The 21,799-nt window shown below is 53.4% G+C and overlaps 1 protein-coding gene across 5 annotated transcripts in view; it reads left to right on the top strand.

Moving 5' to 3' along the window:
- The window catches only part of PPP1R12C (protein phosphatase 1 regulatory subunit 12C), an 86,057-nt gene extending 64,511 nt beyond the window's left edge, over positions 1-21,546 (top strand). For 4 of the 5 annotated variants that reach the window (XM_069742073.1, XM_069742071.1, XM_069742075.1 and 1 more), the window contains 9 exons: positions 2,834-2,953; positions 4,488-4,569; positions 4,652-4,755; positions 15,582-15,637; positions 15,806-15,899; positions 16,914-17,018; positions 17,378-17,428; positions 18,300-18,350; positions 19,088-21,546. In XM_069742073.1, the coding sequence (XP_069598174.1) occupies positions 2,834-2,953; positions 4,488-4,569; positions 4,652-4,755; positions 15,582-15,637; positions 15,806-15,899; positions 16,914-17,018; positions 17,378-17,428; positions 18,300-18,350; positions 19,088-19,174 (750 nt within the window). In that variant the 3' untranslated portion in view covers positions 19,175-21,546. The remainder of the gene's footprint in view (positions 1-2,833; positions 2,954-4,487; positions 4,570-4,651; positions 4,756-15,581; positions 15,638-15,805; positions 15,900-16,913; positions 17,019-17,377; positions 17,429-18,299; positions 18,351-19,087) is intronic. The other variant, XM_069742072.1, reaches the window with a different exon arrangement.
- Positions 21,547-21,799: the final 253 nt, after the last annotated feature.

The raw sequence follows: 21,799 nt of genomic DNA, 5'->3' as shown, positions 1-21,799 counted from the left end.
CCCCAGGCACTTCACACGAAGAGAACACGTCCCAGGCACTTCACATGAAGGGAACAACCCCCCAGGCACTTCACACGAAGAGAACACGTGCCAGGCACTTCACATGAAGGGAACACCCCCCAGGCACTTCACACTAAGAGAACCTCCCCCCAGGCACTTCACACGAAGAGAACACGTCCCAGGCACTTCACATGAAGGGAACATCCCCCGGGAACTTCACACGAAGAGAACACGTGCCAGGCACTTCACATGAAGGGAACACCCCCCCCCCCCCCCCCCCCAGGCACTTCACATGAAGGGAACATCCCCCCAGGCACTTCACATGAAGGGAACACCCCCCGGGCACTTCACACGAAGGGAACACGTCCCAGGCACTTCACATGAAGGGAACACCCCCCAGGCACTTCACACTAAGAGAACCTCCCCCCAGGCACTTCACACGAAGAGAACACGTCCCAGGCACTTCACATGAAGGGAACATCCCCCGGGAACTTCACACGAAGAGAACACGTGCCAGGCACTTCACATGAAGGGAACACCCCCCCCCCCCCCCCCAGGCACTTCACATGAAGGGAACATCCCCCCAGGCACTTCACATGAAGGGAACACCCCCCGGGCACTTCACACGAAGGGAACACGTCCCAGGCACTTCACATGAAGGGAACACCCCCCCCCCCCCCCCCCAGGCACTTCACATGAAGGGAACATCCCCCCAGGCACTTCACATGAAGGGAACACCCCCCCCAGGCACTTCACATGAAGGGAACACGTCCCAGGCACTTCACATGAAGGGAACATCCCCCCAGACACTTCACACGAAGAGAACACGTCCCAGGCACTTCACATGAAGGGAACATCCCCCCAGGCACTTCACATGAAGGGAACACATCCCAGGCACTTCACATGAAGGGAACATCCCCCCAGGCACTTCACATGAAGAGAACATGTCCCAGGCACTTCACATGGAGGGAACACCCAAAAGCCCCCCTTCGCCCCCCCCCCCCCCTCCCCAGGCACTTCACATGAAGGGAACACGTCCCAGGCACTTCACATGAAGGGAACACCCCCCTAGGCACTTCACACGAAGGGAACACGTCCCAGGCACTTCACATGAAGGGAACATCCCCCCCCAGGAACTTCACATGAAGGGAACATCCCCCAGGCACTTCACACGAAGGGAACACGTCCCAGGCACTTCACATGAAGGGAACACCCCCCCCCCCCCCCCCCCCCAGGCACTTCACACGAAGAGAACACGTCCCAGGCACTTCACATGAAGGGAACACCCCCCCCCCCCCCAGGCACTTCACACGAAGAGAACACGTCCCAGGCACTTCACATGAAGGGAACACCCCCCAGGCGCTTCACATGAAGGGAACACGTCCCAGGCACTTCACATGAAGGGAACATCCCCCCGGGCACTTCACATGAAGGGAACACGTCCCAGGCACTTCACATGAAGGGAACACCCCCCCAGGCACTTCACATGAAGGGAACACCCCCCCAGGCACTTCACATGAAGGGAACACCCCCCCAGGCACTTCACATGAAGGGAACACCCCCCGGGCACTTCACATGAAGGGAACACGTCCCAGGCACTTCACATGAAGGGAACATCCCCCCAGGCACTTCACATGAAGGGAAAACGTCCCAGGCACTTCACATGAAGGGAACATCCCCCCAGGCACTTCACACGAAGAGAACACGTCCCAGGCACTTCACATGAAGGGAACATCCCCCCAGGCACTTCACACGAAGAGAACACGTCCCAGGCACTTCACGTGAAGAGAACATCCCCCCCAGGCACTTCACACGAAGAGAACACGTCCCAGGCACTTCACATGGAGGGAACACCCCCCCAGGCACTTCACATGAAGGGAACATCCCCCCCAGGCACTTCACACGAAGAGAACACGTCCCAAGCACTTCACATGAAGGGAACATCCCGCCAGGAACTTCACATGAAGGGATCATCCCCCCAGGCACTTCACATGAAGGGAACACGTCCCAGGCACTTCACATGAAGGGAACACCCCCCCAGGCACTTCACACGAAGAGAACACGTCCCAGGCACTTCACATGGAGGGAACACCCCCCCAGGCACTTCACATGAAGGGAACATCCCCCCCAGGCACTTCACACGAAGAGAACACGTCCCAGGCACTTCACATGAAGGGAACATCCCCCCCAGGCACTTCACACGAAGAGAACACGTCCCAGGCACTTCACACGAAGAGAACACGTCCCAGGCACTTCACACGAAGAGAACACGTCCCAGGCACTTCACATGAAGGGAACATGTCCCAGGCACTTCACATGAAGGGAACACGTCCCAGGCACTTCACATGAAGGGAACATCCCCCCCAGGCACTTCACACGAAGGGAACACGTCCCAGGCACTTCACATGAAGGGAACACGTCCCAGGCACTTCACATGGAGGGAACACGTCCCAGGCACTTCACATGGAGGGAACACCCCCCAAGTGCTTCACATGAAGGGAACACCCCCCAAGTGCTTCACATGAAGGGAACACCCACCCAAGTGCTTCACATGAAGGGAACACCCCCCAGGCACTTCACATGAAGGGAACACCCACCCAGGCACTTCACATGAGGGGAACACCCCCCAGGCACTTCACATGAGGGGAACACCCACCCCCCCCCCTTTACCCCCCAGGCACTTCACATGAGGGGAACCCCCCCGGGCACTTCACATGAAGGGCCACCGACCCCTATCAGACACTTCACATGAAGGAGAGCTGTGAGCAGGACAGCAGATGGTCATAGAGAGATAGATAGATAACTTGATATATTTTGTCTTTTTCTCTATTAGGGTGTTACTCTCACGGATCTAAAGGAAGCTGAGAAGACACTAGGAAAGTCTGTAGAAATCCAGTCCACTGAGCAAAAAGATAAGGAGCAAGCGGACAAGGACCAGACTGCAGAAAATCCGGTCAGTGCTTCTTTCCTCCTACGTTTTTATTGAAGCTTGTGACTTTAAAGCGGTTGTCCAGGAATGTGATGTAGATGACCCATCATTAGGATAGACCAGATCGATCAGTAAGTGGGAGCTTCGCTGCAGTACCCAGGAAAGGCCACTACACGGTGTACGGAGCTGTGCAGCTATGTCCGCGGGAGCGAATAACCACTGATCATTATGGGTGCTTGTCTCCAGACTCCCAGCACTCTGATATTGATGACCTGTAGCTCGTACATCTTATCAGGATCATTTAGTAGACCCAGTCTATGGTGCTTTTTTTATTTTACATTTTTGCAGAGTGGTAGCACACTGTTCTCACGCTCCTTGGGGTGCCAATGGGTTGCCAGGACTGTCTGGGTTTACTGAAAACCCCCATGTTGGCCATAACGTTGATCCATTGAAACCAAGGCTATGTATATATTGAGAGTAATGTTGAATATGGACTATCGCAGGTTTAAGTCCCCTAAGGGGACTAAAAAAATATGCAGGTGAAAAAATATATATAAAGCCATTTCCCCTCCTTTAAAATAAAGATACAAAATATCTTCGTAAAAAGGAAAAAAATATATTAAGATACACATGGTATTCCTGCACTTGTAAGTCTAATGTCTCAAAATATAAAATGTTTTAAATCGATTGGTAAACACCGTAATTAGAAAAAATAATAAAAAAACACCGCTATTGTGGGTTTCTGGTTGTTGCCGGTCTGCAAAAAAAGAAAAGCAGAAATCAAAGTTTCTGTGTCTATCCCAGAATTGTATCAATAAACATGTTCGTTCCGGATCAGGGAACAAAGACTAGACTCTGCTTCATCGTCTGGAGAATGGAAATATCGTGTCTCAGAAAAAGACAACAAAAAAGTGTTAAAAAAAAAAAAAAAGTTTACTTTTTTTTTTTTGTTTATTTTTTTCCACTACTAAAATAATGATAATAATTTAAAAAGCAAAAAAAAAACAAAAGTGGATATTGTATTGCATTACTCATCCTGAGAAATCATGACACCAGGCTGTTTTTTTCTACTTAATGAATGCTGTAAAAACAAAACTCCAACAAAAATAAACAATGTCAAAACCGCTGCTTTTTTTTTTTTTTATTATTATTATTTTACTTTTATTTTTTTGCAATTTTACTGCAGTTGGATTTTTCCCCCCCATTTTTCACTACGATAGATGGTGTTACGTAAACGGTACCATTCAAAACTCCAACTCTTCCCGCATAAAGTAATCCCTCATACATCTATGTCGGCAGAAATAAAAAAAACGTATGGCCCCTGTAAGAAGAGGAAAAAATGGGAACGTACTGCGGGAGGGAGGGGATTAAAGGAGGGGAGTTGTAAAGGTATAAAGTGTCTCGTCCAGCTGAGATCAGGTGTAGGGCGATGTGCAATTAACTAAAAGAATCAATGCAGATTTGCTTTTGACACATTTTTCCTACAGAGCAGGAAAGTGTCGGAAATTCAGGACAAAGTCATGTTTAATTCATTCTCTCTTTCTGCTTTTGCAAACAGGATCAGGGCCGAAGATCCCGGTTAGCACTGAACACTGAAACTGTCGCACCTGTAAATACTGTGAATTCGCCAACAAAGAAAGGTTCTACATTACATTTTTTTTCAATTTTGTATGCGTCCCTTGTTTTTTGTTTTTCTCAAAATACACTTTTTTTTTTCTACAGTAGAACTTGAAAGTGTTAGTAAAGAAGAAACCGAAAATCTGAACCATTTGACAACAAGGGACCGAAGGAGATGGAGAAAAGAACTGCGATCGGCAAATATGGGGGTAAATTCTTATCACTGGCTCACATGTACTGTATTGATGGGTGTCTGGGGGGAGAAAGCCCTCTCTAATTGTCCAGAAAGTAAGACATTAAAGGGAACCCGTCAGCAGGATTGTGCTCAGTAACCTACAGGCAGTGTCAGGTCGTGATTACACTGATACCAGGTGATGGAATCTGTCTTGTGGTTCTTGTGTAATCTGTATTTTCAGTTTTGAGTTAATGATATGCTCATGCCCCGGGGCGGCCTGTGAGGGGCTTCATGTGGTGCCCTGATTAGGTATTCATAATGCAGACTGCTGCTTTACTTTTATATCATGCTATAAATAAATTCATCAGAAAAAAGTAATAAAAAAAAAGTATCTGAAAATGGTGCCGGCCATGCCTGCGTAGTAGCAGCTATAGAAGCCATTGACTTCAGAGTAAGTGTGCCAGCGTCATCAGGTCTAAGATCTGTTGTAACTTAAGTGTTTTTTAGTTATTTTTTGTTCACGTGGCCAAACGAAGGCTTGTTTTTGGTAGTTCTGAAAGACACTATTCACTGCAACCCCTTCCCGTATACGCCGTCCATGTCTGGGGTCAGCATGTGTGGGGGACGCTCAGCCGCCGAGCTCCATGTTGGCTAGCAGCATTCCTATAATCGCCTGCTTTCCTGAGATCCCGTGGTTGTGTGCATCACCTGTACTGTAGATGGGGGATTAATGTCTGAGACATTCCCATCCGTGTAGTTAACCCTTCAGTGCTCAGGATCCCGGGGTCAGAGGCTGGCACAGGAAGACAAGCTGTGCAGCGGCCATCTTTCTGCAGCTTGTAGTTGGGGGGCTCGTCTCACTTTGCAGCGTGCCTTGTACATGGAGTCCAGATGAATCTATTCACTGTTCACACATGAAGTTTCTGTTTGCATTCCTAGAATAGTGGGTGTTTCACAGTCACAAGCTGATTTACTGCCATATGTGTCATAAATGACCTCACCCAGAAACCGATGGTGACAAGGCAATGTACAACCTGTCCTGACGGCTTACCTGTCCTTGTCCTTGTGAAATTATCCATTGCTTGGAGATTCCTTGTGTATAGCCGCATATTCCTCCCGGCACTGAGATTTGTGGATGGTGTGTGTGCTGTGTACAGTGCTGACCCAGAACGGATGAAGTCAGCCCATTTAGTCTACTGTTATATGTTCATGGGGTCCCAAAGGATTCCCCATACTACCGCACCTATCCTAAATGTTGTGTTTCTTAAAATCCCCAATATCGGGCCCTTTAATATATCAGGTCACCTATCAACTGCTGTGACAACTGATCGCGGCTCCATCTTCTAACTGTCCAGGTGAAGGCAGATACCAGGTGGTCTCAAGTCATCACAAACTTACATTTACGCTGAAAGGAGTGAATCTGCGTGCATGAAATTAAGACACATTCTTACCCCCACGTGACGGCACATTGCTTGCTCCCCACCTCCTCCACCCCTGTGACGGCACATTGCTTGCTCCCCACCTCCTCCACCCCTGTGACGGCACATTGCTTGCTCCCCACCTCCTCCACCCCTGTGACGGCACATCGCTTGCTCCCCACCTCCTCCACCCCTGTGACGGCACATCGCTTGCTCCCCACCTCCTCCACCCCTGTGACGGCACATCGCTTGCTCCCCACCTCCTCCACCCCTGTGACAGCAGATCGCTTGCTCCCCACCTACTCCACCCCTGGGACGGCAGACCACTTGCTCTCCACCTCCGTGGCATCAGATCGCTTGCTTCCCACCTCCTCCACCCCTGTGGCGGCAGACCGCTTGCTCTCCACCTCCGTGGCATCAGATTGCTTGCTCCCCATCTCCTCCACCCCTGTGGCGGCAGATTGCTTGCTCCCCACCTCCTCCACCCCTGTGGCGGCAAATCGCTTGCTCCCCACCTCCTCCACCCCTGTGGCAGCAGATCGCTTGCTCCCCATCTCCTCCACCCCTGTGGTGGCAGATCGCTTGCTCCCCACCTCCGTGGTGGCAAATCGCTTGCTCCCCACCTCCTCCACCCCTGTGGCGGCACATCGCTTGCTCCCCACCTCCTCCACCCCTGTGGCGGCAAATCGCTTGCTCCCCACCTACGTGGCGGCAGATCGCTTGCTCCCCACCTCCGTGGCGGCAGATCGCTTGCTCCCCGCCTCCGTGGCGGCAGATCGCTTGCGCTCTGCCTCCGTGGCGGCAGATCGCTTGTGCTCCACCTCCGTGGCAGCAGATCGCTTGTGCTCCACCTCCGTGGCGGCAGATCGCTTGCGCTCTACCTCCGTGGCGGCAGATCGCTTGCGCTCCACCTCCGTGGCGGCAGATCGCTTGCGCTCCACCTCCGTGGCGGCAGATCGCTTGCGCTCCACCTCCGTGGCGGCAGATCGCTTGCGCTCCACCTCCGTGGCGGCAGATCGCTTGCGCTCCACCTCCGTGGCGGCAGATCGCTTGCGCTCCACCTCCGTGGCGGCAGATCGCTTGCGCTCCACCTCCGTGGCGGCAGATCGCTTGCGCTCCACCTCCGTGGCGGCAGATCGCTTGCGCTCCACCTCCGTGGCGGCAGATCGCTTGCGCTCCACCTCCGTGGCGGCAGATCGCTTGCGCTCCACCTCCGTGGCGGCAGATCGCTTGCGCTCCACCTCCGTGGCGGCAGATCGCTTGCTCTCCACCACCGTGGCGGCAGATCGCTTGCTCTCCACCTCCGTGGCGGCAGATCGCTTGCTCCCCACCTCCGTGGCGGCAGATCGCTTGCGCTCCACCTCTGTGGCGGAAGATCGCTTGCTCCCCACCTCTGTGGCGCAGATCGCTTACTCCCCAACTCCTCCACCTCCGTGGCGGCAGAATGCTTGCTCTCCACCTCTTCCACCTTTGTGGCGGCAGATCGCTAGCTCTCCACCTCTTCCACCTCCTCGGCGGCAGATTGCTTGCGCTCCTCCTCCGTGGCGGCAGATCTCTTGCTCCCCACCTCCGTGGCAGCAGATCACTTGCTCCCCACCTCCGTGGCGGCAGATCGCTTGCTCCCCACCTCCTCCACCTTCGTGGCGGCAGATCTCTTGCTCCCAACCTCCGTGGCGGCAGATCGCTTGCTCCCCACCTCCTCCACCTTCGTGGCGGCAGATCGCTTGCGCTCCTCCGTGGCGGCAGATCGCTTGCTCCCCACCTCCGTAGCAGCAGATAGCTTGCTCCCCACCTCCTCCACCTTCGTGGCGGCAGATCGCTTGCGCTCCTCCGTGGCGGCAGATCTCTTGCTCCCCACCTCCGTGGCAGCAGATCGCTTGCTCCCCACCTCCGTGGCGGCAGATCGCTTGCTCCCCACCTCCTCCACCTTCGTGGCGGCAGATCTCTTGCTCCCCACCTCCGTGGCAGCAGATCGTTTGCTCCCCACCTCCGTGGCGGCAGATCGCTTGAGCTCCTCCGTTGCGGCAGATCGCTTGCTCCCCACCTCTGTGGCGGCAGATCGCTTGCTCTCCACCTCTTCCACCTCCGTGGCGGCAGATCGCTAGCTCTCCACCTCCGTGGCGGCAGAACGCTTGCTCTCCACCTCTTCCACCTTTGTGGCGGCAGATCGCTAGCTCTCCACCTCTTCCACCTCCGTGGCGGCAGATCGCTTGCGCTCCTCCTCCGTGGCGGCAGATCTCTTGCTCCCCACCTCCGTGGCAGCAGATCGCTTGCTCTCCACCTCCGTGGCGGCAGATCGTTTGCTCCCCACCTCCTCCACCTTCGTGGCGGCAGATCGCTTGCGCTCCTCCTCCGTGGCGGCAGATCTCTTGCTCCCCACCTCCGTGGCAGCAGATCACTTGCTCCCCACCTCCGTGGCGGCAGATCGCTTGCTCCCCACCTTTTCCACCTTCGTGGCGGCAGATCTCTTGCTCCCCACCTCCGTGGCAGCAGATCGTTTGCTCCCCACCTCCGTGGCGGCAGATCGCTTGCTCCCCACCTCCTCCACCTTCGTGGCGGCAGATCGCTTGCGCTCCTCCGTGGCGGCAGATCGCTTGCTCCCCACCTCCGTAGCAGCAGATAGCTTGCTCCCCACCTCCTCCACCTCTGTGGCGGCAGACCACTTGCTCCCCACCTCCGTGGCGGCGGATCACTTGCTCCCCTCCTCCGTGGCGGCAGATCGCTTGCTCCCCACCTCCGTGGCGGCAGATCGCTTGCTCCCCATCTCCCCCACCTCCGTGGCGGCAGATAGCTTGCTCTCCATCTCCCCCACCTCCGTGGCGGCGGATCGCTTGCTCCCCACCTCCGTGGCGGCGGATCGCTTGCTCCCCACCTCCTCCACCCCTGTGGCAGCAGATCGCTTGCTCCCCATCTCCTCCACCCCTGTGGTGGCAGATCGCTTGCTTCCCACCTCCGTGGCGGCAAATCGCTTGCTCCCCACTTCCTCCACCCCTGTGGCGGCACATCGCTTGCTCCCCACCCCTGTGGCGGCAAATCGCTTGCTCCCCACCTACGTGGCGGCAGATCGCTTGCTCCCCACCTACGTGGCGGCAGATTGCTTGCTCCCCACCTCATCCACCCCTGTGGCGGCAGATCGCTTGCTCCCCACCTCATCCACCACTGTGGCGGCAGATCGCTTGCTCCCCACCTTCGTGGCGGCAGATCGCTTGCTCCACACCTCCGTGGCGGCAGATCGCTTGCTCCCCACCTCCGTGGCGGCAGATCGCTTGCTCCCCACCTCCGTGGCGGCAGATCGCTTGCTCCCCACCTCCGTGGCGGCAGATCGCTTGCTCCCCGCCTCCGTGGCGGCAGATCGCTTGCGCTCCGCCTCCGTGGCGGCAGATCGCTTGCGCTCCACCTCCGTGGCGGCAGATCGCTTGCGCTCCACCTTCGTGGCGGCAGATCGCTTGCTCTCCCCCTCCGTGGCGGCAGATCGCTTGCTCTCCCCCTCCGTGGCGGCAGATCGCCTGCTCTCCCCCTCCGTGGCGGCAGATCGCTTGCTCTCCCCCTCCGTGGCGGCAGATCGCTTGCTCTCCACCTCCGTGGCTGCAGATCGCTTGCTCCCCACCTCCTCCACCTCCGTGGCGGCAGATCGCTTGAGCTCCTCCGTTGCGGCAGATCGCTTGCTCCCCACCTCTGTGGCGGCAGATCGCTTGCTCTCCACCTCTTCCACCTCCGTGGCGGCAGATCGCTAGCTCTCCACCTCTTCCACCTCCGTGGCGGCAGATCGCTTGTGCTCCTCCTCCGTGGCGGGAGATCTCTTGCTCCCCACCTCCGTGGCAGCAGATCGCTTGCTCTCCACCTCCGTGGCGGCAGATCGTTTGCTCCCCACCTCCTCCACCTTCGTGGCGGCAGATCGCTTGCGCTCCTCCTCCGTGGCGGCAGATCTCTTGCTCCCCACCTCCGTGGCAGCAGATCGCTTGCTCCCCACCTCCGTGGCGGCAGATCGCTTGCTCCCCACCTCCTCCACCTTCGTGGCGGCAGATCGCTTGCGCTCCTCCGTGGCGGCAGATCGCTTGCTCCCCACCTCCGTAGCAGCAGATAGCTTGCTTCCCCACCTCCTCCACCTCCGTGGCGGCGGACCACTTGCTCCCCACCTCCGTGGCGGCAGATCGCTTGCTCCCCACCTCCGTGGCGGCAGATCGCTTGCTCCCCATCTCCCCCACCTCCGTGGCGGCAGATAGCTTGCTCTCCATCTCCGCCACCTCCGTGGCGGCGGATCGCTTGCTCCCCACCTCCTCCACCCCTGTGGCAGCAGATCGCTTGCTCCCCATCTCCTCCACCCCTGTGGTGGCAGATCGCTTGCTCCCCACCTCCGTGGCGGAAAATCGCTTGCTCCCCACCTCCTTCACCCCTGTGGCGGCACATCGCTTGCTCCCCACCTCCTCCACCCCTGTGGCGGCAAATCGCTTGCTCCCCACCTACGTGGCGGCAGATCGCTTGCTCCCCACCTACGTGGCGGCAGATTGCTTGCTCCCCACCTCATCCACCCCTGTGGCGGCAAATCGCTTGCTCCCCACCTACGTGGCGGCAGATTGCTTGCTCCCCACCTCCTCCACCCCTGTGGCGGCAAATCGCTTGCTCCCCACCTACGTGGCGGCAGATCGCTTGCTCCCCACCTACGTGGCGGCAGATTGCTTGCTCCCCACCTCATCCACCCCTGTGGCGGCAGATCGCTTGCTCCCCACCTCATCCACCACTGTGGTGGCAGATCGCTTGCTCCCCACCTTCGTGGCGGCAGATCGCTTGCACTCCACCTCCGTGGCGGCAGATCGCTTGCTCCCCACCTCCGTGGCGGCAGATCGCTTGAGCTCCTCCGTTGCGGCAGATCGCTTGCTCCCCACCTCTGTGGCGGCAGATCGCTTGCTCTCCACCTCTTCCACCTCCGTGGCGGCAGATCGCTAGCTCTCCACCTCTTCCACCTCCGTGGCGGCAGATCGCTTGCGCTCCTCCTCCGTGGCAGCAGATCGCTTGCTCTCCACCTCCGTGGCGGCAGATCGTTTGCTCCCCACCTCCTCCACCTTCGTGGCGGCAGATCGCTTGCGCTCCTCCTCCGTGGCGGCAGATCTCTTGCTCCCCACCTCCGTGGCAGCAGATCGCTTGCTCCCCACCTCCTCCACCTCCGTGGCGGCAGATCGCTTGCTCCCCACCTCCGTGGCGGCAGATCGCTTGCTCCCCACCTCCGTGGCGGCAGATCGCTTGCTCCCCACCTCCGTGGCGGCAGATCGCTTGCTCCCCGCCTCCGTGGCGGCAGATCGCTTGTGCTCCGCCTCCGTGGCGGCAGATCGCTTGCGCTCCGCCTCCGTGGCGGCAGATCGCTTGCGCTCCCCCTCCGTGGCGGCAGATCGCTTGCACTCCACCTTCGTGGCGGCAGATCGCTTGCTCTCCCCCTCCGTGGCGGCAGATCGCTTGCTCTCCCCCTCCGTGGCGGCAGATCGCTTGCTCTCCCCCTCCGTGGCGGCAGATCGCTTGCTCTCCCCCTCCGTGGCGGCAGATCGCTTGCTCTCCACCTCCGTGGCTGCAGATCGCTTGCTCTCCACCTCTTCCACCTCCGTGGCGGCAGATCGCTTGAGCTCCTCCGTTGCGGCAGATCGCTTGCTCCCCACCTCTGTGGCGGCAGATCGCTTGCTTTCCACCTCTTCCACCTCCGTGGCGGCAGATAGCTAGCTCTCCACCTCCGTGGCGGCAGAACGCTTGCTCTCCACCTCTTCCACCTTTGTGGCGGCAGATCGCTAGCTCTCCACCTCTTCCACCTCCGTGGCGGCAGATCGCTTGCGCTCCTCCTCCGTGGCGGCAGATCTCTTGCTCCCCACCTCCGTGGCAGCAGATCGCTTGCTCTCCACCTCCTCCACCTCCGTGGCGGCAGATCGCTTGCTCCCCACCTCCTCCACCTTCGTGGCGGCAGATTGCTTGCGCTCCTCCTCCATGGCGGCAGATAGCTTGCTCCCCACCTCCTCCACCTTCGTGGCGGCAGATCGCTTGCGCTCCACCTCCGTGGCGGCAGATCTCTTGCTCCCCACCTCCGTGGCAGCAGATCGCTTGCTCCCCACCTCCTCCACCTTCGTGGCGGCAGATCGCTTGCGCTCCTCCTCCGTGGCGGCAGATCTCTTGCTCCCCACCTCCGTGGCGGCAGATCGCTTGCTCCCCACCTCCTCCGTGGCGGCAGATCGCTTGCTCCCCACCTCCTCCGTGGCGGCAGATCGCTTGTTCCCCACCTCCTCCGTGGCGGCAGATCGCTTGCTCCCCACCTCCTCCGTGGCGGCAGATCGCTTGCTCCCCACCTCCTCCACCTCCGTGGCGGCAGATCGCTTGCGCTCCACCTCCGTTGCGGCAGATCGCTTGCTCCACACCTCCTCCACCTCCGTGGCGGCAGATCGCTTGCTCTCCACCTCCGTGGCGGCAGATCGCTTGCTCTCCACCTCCGTGGCGGCAGATAGCTTGCTCTCCATCTCCTCCACCTCCGTGGCGGCAGATAGCTTGCTCTCCACCTCCTCCACCCCTGTGGCGGCAGATCGCTTGCTCTCCACCTCCTCCACCCCTGTGGCTGCAGATCGCTTGCTCCCCACCTCCTCCACCCCTGTGGTGGCAGATCGTTTGCTCCCCACCTCCGTGGCGGCAGATCACTTGCTCCCCACCTCCTCCACCTCCGTGGCGGCAGATCACTTGCTCCCCACCTCCTCCACCTCCGTGGCGGCAGGTCGCCTGCTCCCCACCTCCTCCACACCTGTGGTGGCAGATCGCTTGCTCCCCACCTTCGTGGCGGCAGATCGCTTGCTCCCCCCTCCTCCACCCCTGTGGCGGCAGATTGCTTGCTCCCCCACCTCCTCCACCCCTGTGGCAGCAGATTGCTTGCTTACCACCTCCCTCACTCCCGTGGCGGCAGATCGCTTGCTCCCCACCTCCCTCACCCCCGTGGCTGCAGATCACTTGCTCACCACCTACCCCAACCCCGTGGCGACAGATCCCTGTCTGCGCCTTTAACCCAGTCAACTTATTTTTTCATCCCTCACCTCCCAGGAATAATTAGTATTATTAATAATAATAATAATATATTAATTTCATTACTTTTTTTTCAGTATAGCAGTATGTGGGCTGTTTTTTTTTTTTTTTTTTGTGCTATTTTTTTTTAATGACACAATTTAGAGGGGTACTCCTGGAAGATAGACAAATATGAAAGGATGAGCATTAGGATAAGGCTTGGTTCCCATTGCGTTAATGGGAAAGCGCTAACGGACAGCGTTGCACGGCGAAATTAACGCCGTGCAACGCGTCCGTTAGCGCGCCCATTCACGGCAATGGGAACGCGCAGCACTAGCGCGTGCCATGTTCGGCTCTTTGGAAAACAGCACTATTCATGTTAACCTTTCTCACAGTAGCTGTAATTCTGTGATGCTGGAGCTGCTCCTCACTGCTCCCTCTCCCTTGTGGGACGTTACCTCACATCAGTGGGTGTGACCTGCTCCCCGCTGCTAGTAGCTGATAGTTCCCTGATGACATCTGCTTGTATTCAGTTCTACATCAGGGGCATGGCCTACTCCATGATATAGGACTGCAGGAAGGACAGATTAGCAGGGGGGAGCAGGCCGCACCCCTGCCACGCCCCCTGATATCGGCCTGAGCAGAAGATCATTGGGGCTGGCAGGAGGGAGCAGGCCGCGCCCCTGCCACGCCTCCTGATATCGGACTGAGTAGAAGATCATTGGGGCTGGCAGGAGGGAGCAGGCCGCGCCCCTGCCACGCCTCCTGATATCGGACTGAGTAGAAGATCATTGGGGCTGGCAGGAGGGAGCAGGCCGCGCCCCTGCCACGCCTCCTGATATCGGACTGAGTAGAAGATCATTGGGGCTGGCAGGAGGGAGCAGGCCGCACCCCTGCCACGCCCCCTGATATCGGACTGAGTAGAAGATCATTGGGGCTGGCAGGAGGGAGCAGGCCGCACCCCTGCCACGCCTCCTGATATCGGACTGAGTAGAAGATCATTGGGGCTGGCAGGAGGGAGCAGGCCGCGCCCCCTGATATCGGACTGAGTAGAAGATCATTGGGGCTGGCAGGAGGGAGCAGGCCACGCCTCCTGATATCGGACTGAGTAGAAGATCATTGGGGCTGGCAGGAGGGAGCAGGCCGCGCCCCTGCCACGCCTCCTGATATCGGACTGAGTAGAAGATCATTGGGGCTGGCAGGAGGGAGCAGGCCGCACCCCTGCCACGCCTCCTGATATCGGACTGAGTAGAAGATCATTGGGGCTGGCAGGAGGGAGCAGGCCACGCCTCCTGATATCGGACTGAGTAGAAGATCATTGGGGCTGGCAGGAGGGAGCAGGCCACGCCTCCTGATATCGGACTGAGTAGAAGATCATTGGGGCTGGCAGGAGGGAGCAGGCCACGCCCCCTGTGTGACACAGGAACCTCCCAGATGTGAGGGGGAGCAGTGAGGAGCAGCTCCAGCGTCACAGAATTACAGGATGGAAAACGGCACTATTCAGGTTATCCTAATAATCTATGAATGGATGAGCATTAGGATAATTATTTATCTCCCCGGTGTACCCCTTTTTATAAGCTGTACAGTACTTTGAATAGCATAGAGAAATCCATTGAGTAAATGGAAAGAAAAGTATTTTGGACATTGTTGGGTTCCATTTATAAGAACTTTACATTTAATTTCCAATTATAAGTTTTTGAAAAAAACAAAAACACAAAAAGTGAGCTTGGATTACGTTTGGCACACATGCAGCACATAAACGCATGTTCACATTGACCATAAAGCAAACAAAACCTACAAGAGAAAAAAATGAGCAAAAACCCTGCCGTGACTAAATAAGTAAAAAGCAAAAGTGCTGTTTTTGATCCAAAATGGTATAAAAGCCATCCCACCATCAATAAGGTGCCCTGATCGGGATGGGACCTACACTGTCTAATATTTAAAAAAACCTTACCATGTGTCAGAGTTGACCTCGGTGTGTGAATAAGAGCAGACAAGAAGGATCGGGTCCCAATCTATGGACACCAGTCTGGGGAAGCTTTTAAATGTAATCTCCAGCTCAGGAGAGGGAGGCCACACCCCAGCTTGCACAGGAAGCAAAAATACAATGAGAAAACACAAAAATTGAGCTTGGATTAAGTTGGTATACGTGCAGCACATAAACACATGTTCACATTGGCCATCAGGGGCACCTTGTCATCGGTGGGGATGGCCTTTATGCTATTTTTTGATCAAAGACAGTATTACTAAGAACTCTTGAGTTATTTAAAAGCACTTTTGCTTTGTACATCACGTATGCTGAGGAGTTAAAGGTGTGAGTCACTGAGGACATGGCGGGGTTATCAGTATTTTCCCGGTTGCCCTTTTATTACCATCGCGGGATGTTTATTCAGGAACAACTCATTAAATGCGTTTGGTTTTGCAGGTTACGGACAGTGAGGACACCGAGGCTGTAAACCACAATGACACATCCGGGCACAGGTAATTCTGTCTCTTCCTAGTTATTCTTTCTATTCCATAAACTTTACGACTGCCTCACCTGAGTACATGGCCCCCTGAGTGACGACATGGCAGCGCTTAGCTCCAGGAATTCTCAATTGTTCTCCACTCACAACGCCATACATTCAGCAATTGCTTTACTGATTGCAGGATAACAGAAAGCGCCAACAGTATTTCACCGTTCAGAGCGGGGACATACTCATTTCCAAGGCACAAAGATGAGCCCGACAAAGATTACAAAAAGGTACGTGGAGATCCTATTCACCGAAACCCTGGGGGAAAATGTTTTGTAATCTCTTAAAAGAGAAGAATTATCTGGGTAGAAGGGCAAAATGAGCAATTGTAAGTGCACAGTGCTGTGTAATATGATGACTGCCATATATTAAGAGGATGACTTTGATGGGAGGAGGAGGATGAGGGTTTCTCTATGGAAGGAGTAGACTAATCAGTAGGACTAGGGGTGGGCAATTGATCAAATCCTTTTTTTTTATTGGAAGAATTTTTGCCAACATTAACACCTTCCCGCAAAAGGACGTAACTGTACGTCCAGATTGCAAGTACGTCACCAAAATTGGAAATATAGTTGCGTCCCAGGGTTGACACAGCAGCTGTACCCATGGTATCCGCAGCAGAAGCTGGCTGCTATACACAGCGTAGCTCTTGTTGCATGTGCTGGGACTGGGACTGGCTCCGGTCCCAGCACACTCCTGTCACTAGTGATCGCTTCATGGGAGTAGTTACATATTAGGCTGACGGGGGAGCAATCTACTATCAGCACCCCAGCAATACGATCACTGGGTGCTTCTGGTTGCTTAGGCATCCTGAGGTTCAACAATTACCTCCTTGTATCTCGGCGGACCTGATGGATTATGCCCTGCATAAGTAGTGCAGTGTATTATCAGTTTGATCAAAGGACCGTGTGTGTAAGTCCACTTGTGGGACTTAACGGCAAGTATGCAATTTGCATATTTCAGGCCACATTCTGACTAGACGTTGAGCAAGGCTGCGCACATCTAGTCGGCATGTGACCGGATGTACACAAATCACGTATTTGCGGTCACATGCCCTCCCACTCCCAGGGCCGGAGAATCCTGACACACAGTGACTGCAGGCTTAAACCCCAAGCCTGGCAAACCCCTTTAACGCTGTCCATCATGTAATATAAATATGGCCTTTTTTTCCCTTTTAACTATTTTCTTGTGGTCAGACATTTTATACTTGATGTGATAAGGAGCCACGTCTTCTGTTTGTTCCACAGTTATATGAAGATTTAATTTCTGAAAACGACTCGCTGAGAGATCAACTTCAAGAGGCAGAGCTGAAACTCACCCAGATAAGGCTGGAGCTGGAGCGGGTCACGCAGGTATAGGTTTATAGCACGTACGCGCTGTATGGCGGTGCCCGGGGAATCGCGTCGTGTGGCTAATGACGCAATCACATCAGCATTTCAGGCATTTATTGACATCTGGCCAGGAGGATTTTATTACCAGTAAGCGGCATATTTTGTACCCTGTCATTATCACTCCTGGCCGGCATTTCTGCCCCATTGTGCAGTGATACGGACTGATGGACCTTCCCATAGATGAAGTATACCAGTCAGGGTGGTGCGGTTTGTAATGGAGGTCATGTTGGTTGTCAGTAGAAAAATAAAAACCGCCAAATGGGTTTTTTGACTGAGGTCCTAGAACTTCATATTGACTATTTGGTCTTTTTCTTTTCCAGCGCCAGGAGCGACATGCGGAGAGACCTGCCTTGCTGGAGCTCGAGCGATTTGTATGTATTTTGTTGGCTGCTTAATAATTAATTTTCACCATTTTATTGCTTAAAATAAGAGCCAGTTATTGGATGATAGATTGAGACCCCCGGAGATGCGGATGAGGCTATTGTACATGCCTGTCCAGGTGATACCCTGCATACCAGTTACTTATTAGGTGACCACTGCAGCTAATCACTGGTCCTACCGAACTCTAGGACACCCCCCATCAATGGCAAATTAAAGTAATGGCAAATACGTTAATAAATACGGTGTCTTGAAATGAGCCACATAGTCCTAAAATTATTTCTGATTGGGTGTCACATTTAGAGGGGATTTCACATGTGTTGTTCAGAGCTCTACGTTTCAAAATGGGCACAGAGTTGCAAAGTAGTTGCAGTTACTCAACTTGTAAAGCGAATCTCTCAGCAGGTTTTTGCTATGTAATCTGAGAACGGCATGATGTATGGGCTGAGATCCTGATTCTAGTGATGTATCACTTGCTGGGCTGATTGTTCTGATACATTCCTAGCAGTCCTCAGAATACTGAGCTGTTTGTAGCCCCGCCCACACCACTGATTGGCTGCGTTGGGCACACTGTATAGTCAGAAAGCTGCTAATCAGTGGTGGGGGTGGACCAAGAGGCACAAGACATCTAGTCCGGTAGTGATAATCTCCTGCTGATAAAACATTGATTTTATTAAAACAGCAACACACAATCAAGTAAGTGACACCTAGCTGGAATCAGGGTCTTAGCCCCTGTAATTATGCTGTTCTCAAATTAGATGGCAAAAACTCGCTGACACCTTCGCTTAAGTAAATTTTTTAAGTTGAAATGCTGATAAAAGTAGAATCACCCCATAATCTTTACTGGGCCGTGTCTTCCCTTAGGAAAGAAGAGCATTAGAACGAAAGGTAGCTGAACTTGAAGAAGAGTTAAAGGTAATGTCTCCTTTTCCATCCTGACTATGTAGATCACGGTCATTTTTTTAAACTTCTGATATAAGTTTATATGAATGGGAAGTATCGGGGCTGAGATGTCCACCGATGGCTATAGGAGTCCTCTCCTTATTTTAGCCTATTGAGGACAACTTGGAGGTTAATCCATTAACCAAACTTGCAAAGAATTATTAAGTGTCAGAGTGGTGGAGGACAACCACTGTGATCCGAGTGATAGTTTGTATGTGTGACCACCTCTCCATATACTGTGGGTGAGACTGGTGGAGATAGCTGAGCAATGTAGTCTGCTTTCTTCAGAACCCCCCAGTACTTCTGAATGATGAAGACCTAGAAGCTGGATTCTCACCGATCATACACGTCATCACCTTTTCTATTGATTGAGATCTCGCAGTCTTTAGAAGTTAGACGATAAGCATTCCCATGTAGAGGGGAAAAAAAATAACCTGTCTTGGTCATGGGGTGGTCACAACGTCTTGTCACCAGATCTGATGACCCTTCCTGCACAAGCATGGCCATCACTTGGACACCAGGACAGACTTTTATCCATTGGATGTAGCTAATGATGGTCCCAACTTGACGACCGCAAGGAAAGAAGTAATCGATGCCGAAAGTATTTTGGAATTGTATAACTTTTTTCCTTTCTTTATGGAATGGAGAATGTCCCTTTAAACGATGGGTGTAAGGACCGGTCTTTGACTTTGTGTCTTATCTCGTTCTAGGTTCTCTCCGATTTGAAGGCAGACAATCAGCGACTGAAGGACGAGAATGCAGCGCTGATCCGAGTAATCAGTAAACTGTCCAAGTGAAGCAGGGTATCCTCATTCTGATACACAATCTTCAGCCTGTCCGGGCCAAAAAACAGTCCTACATGTCTGCTTGGCAAAAAAAAAAAAAACACTGTCTTCCCGGACTTGGCAGCCGCGGCAGAGAAAGCTGCATTGGGAACAGAAAAGACGTCTTGCTTGACATTGTGCCGCACACACTGGAGCCAGACTTTTCAGAGCCAGCTCCCCGGTCTGCGAATGTCAAGGAAATCTAAGATCCTAGTTTCTAAAATAGTTTTATTCTTTTTTTTTTTAATGTATAATCTATAAATATATACTAGTATGTATGTTCACATGTCCTCCCCAAGTGATGGCACTGGCATCGGGTGATGCCCACGGACAAGTTTCATTCATTGCCATAACCAAACATCTGTTTAACCACTGGACCTCCCCGTCTGTCCCACTGTGATCTCCAGCAATCCCAGCGTGTCTGTAGAAAATACCAGATGTGTCCATACAGCAATAACCAAGGGTCGTCGTCAGATCGCTCCTATTTATACTGTGCACAGTTACCGCTTTGTCCGCAGCCGCACACTAAATAACCCGATCGTTCAATAAAAATGGTGGATGTAAGATGTAGGTAACGCACCTTCCTGATGTGAGCACGCGCGTCGGGGTATGCTGAGCTCGTGAACCGCCGCACTGTTTCCGCCTTTTTGTTATATGTGTAGTACAGTAGTGACTGAAGCTGACGGAGATGGCGACTGACTTAGTGTGCAAACTACTGCCAGTACAGCGCAGCTTTCCCGCCCCATCTATAGGGTATTTGAATCTGCCGATCCTGCCTATTGTGTATAGGGCCTCGGCACTCTCCGTAGAAGATGTCGGGGCAGTGGTGATGATTGGGCATATTACGTTTTAGCCTCTTTGTTTCTAACATCGTCTTTCTGATCCCTCTTCCCATTGAAATACAAGCATGCTTGTCTGATCCGTGTACATGAGTATGGAGGGTCGGGGTAAATGGTCATCGGCTCAAGTGTTCGCCAACGGCTAGTGACAGTGTGGTGGAAAGGATCCAGTGTTCTGCATTTTTCGGCGTGGGGCCAAATTTGTTTTTTGTATTAACTCCATACTAGACTAGTTGTGATGAGCGCGGGTGCTCGGGTATGCACCTAGCATCGTGGGTGCTCGAGTGACATGTTAGTCCCCGTGGCTGCATGTTTCATTTCTGTTAAATGGCTAAAAAAAGGAGGGATTGCCCGGGTATGTTTTTTGGTTAACGTGCGGCCGCAAGGACTCGAACATGTCACTCGAGCACCCGCGATACTCAGTGCATACCCGAGCACTCTGGGCAAACTCGAGGAACCAGCACCTGCGCTCATCACTGGTGACTAGTGAGGCTTTTCATTGTTTGCTCCTGGTGAACTAATTATATGAATTAGTCCCTAGAATGGCAGCCGGGCAGGGCACAGTCAGCAGCTGACTTGCTATTTGTTTTTTTTTTGCTTTTTATTTTATGCACAGGCGTCAGAATTTCATCCTGGGTGGGGATATAATGTCCCCACATTCTGGAATAATTTTTTTTTTTTTTTCCGTGCAACCATTCTAGCTAAACTTTTATATTCTACCAGCATTTTCCTTGCCTAGAGATCGATGAGTGGTCAGGTCCTGAGATTTCCACCGATCTCTCAAAGACCCCCAAGCAGCGCACAGCGCCTGCCTGACCGTGCCGCCAGAGCAGACTACAGATTACATTTAGCGTATTAAATCTGTACTCTGCCGTTGGTGTGCGCTTAGGTCAAAGCTGTGCACTTATTGGGGGATTATTGAGCAATCTATGGCGGTCCCAGGATCACGACTTCCACTGATATGCAGGCAATTAGAGGGTCTACAAACTATAAACAAAACATAGTTTAGTTTTTAAGATGAGCCTCCCCTCCACCTACCCCCAGACAGACGCTCAGTATTGCATTGATGTGATGCAGGTAGAGGTTGCAGTATTTTGTGGTTTGTCCGGGTCTGTTGAGCAGATCCGACATTTACTCTCCTGCCGTTTATATCACCTTATACCAAACCGTATGTCGGAGATTGCACCGAGCATCCATGGCTGGCCTACAGACCTGTGATCGGGGAGCTCTGCGGCCTCCGTCATCCTGTTCTGCGCTGTAGCAGAGCCGTGTGTGCGCACTGGTTACAGCCTAGCTCCATACTGTCCCAACTTATCAGGACCAGCAGCCGTGTGAGAGCGCGAAAGGGTTTACATTCCTGTATAATCGCCATTTCTAATTTACTTTGTCACATTCGCTCATTATTCCTGAGATCCCTCTGCTTGCTGTCAGCGAATTGAAAAAAAAAAAGTGTTTTTTGTTTATTTTTTGGGAAATGATGAATTAAAATGCAAAATATATTAGAAAGTTGTGTAACGTTTTATGCAGTTAAAGGGAAAGTTCATTTTTCAATATTTTTCGTCTGTATGTCCCAGCTCTTGTTCAGTAATATTGATAGGGCAGAAGCGCTCTTCTTATTTTCAGGATAATTAAAAACACACTAATGTACACAGGGTGAAATTTAAACAAAGTATCTATATATATCAATATCACTATATAATGAATAAAACACCCTAAAAATACCCAGTGTGCAAATATTGTAGTGAAACACTACAATATA

The sequence above is a fragment of the Ranitomeya imitator genome, chromosome 10 (genome assembly GCF_032444005.1).
Source record: "Ranitomeya imitator isolate aRanImi1 chromosome 10, aRanImi1.pri, whole genome shotgun sequence".
NCBI lineage: Eukaryota > Metazoa > Chordata > Amphibia > Anura > Dendrobatidae > Ranitomeya > Ranitomeya imitator.
The sequence above is the reverse complement of the archived record's forward strand: the minus strand, read 5'-3'. Positions and strand labels throughout refer to the sequence as shown.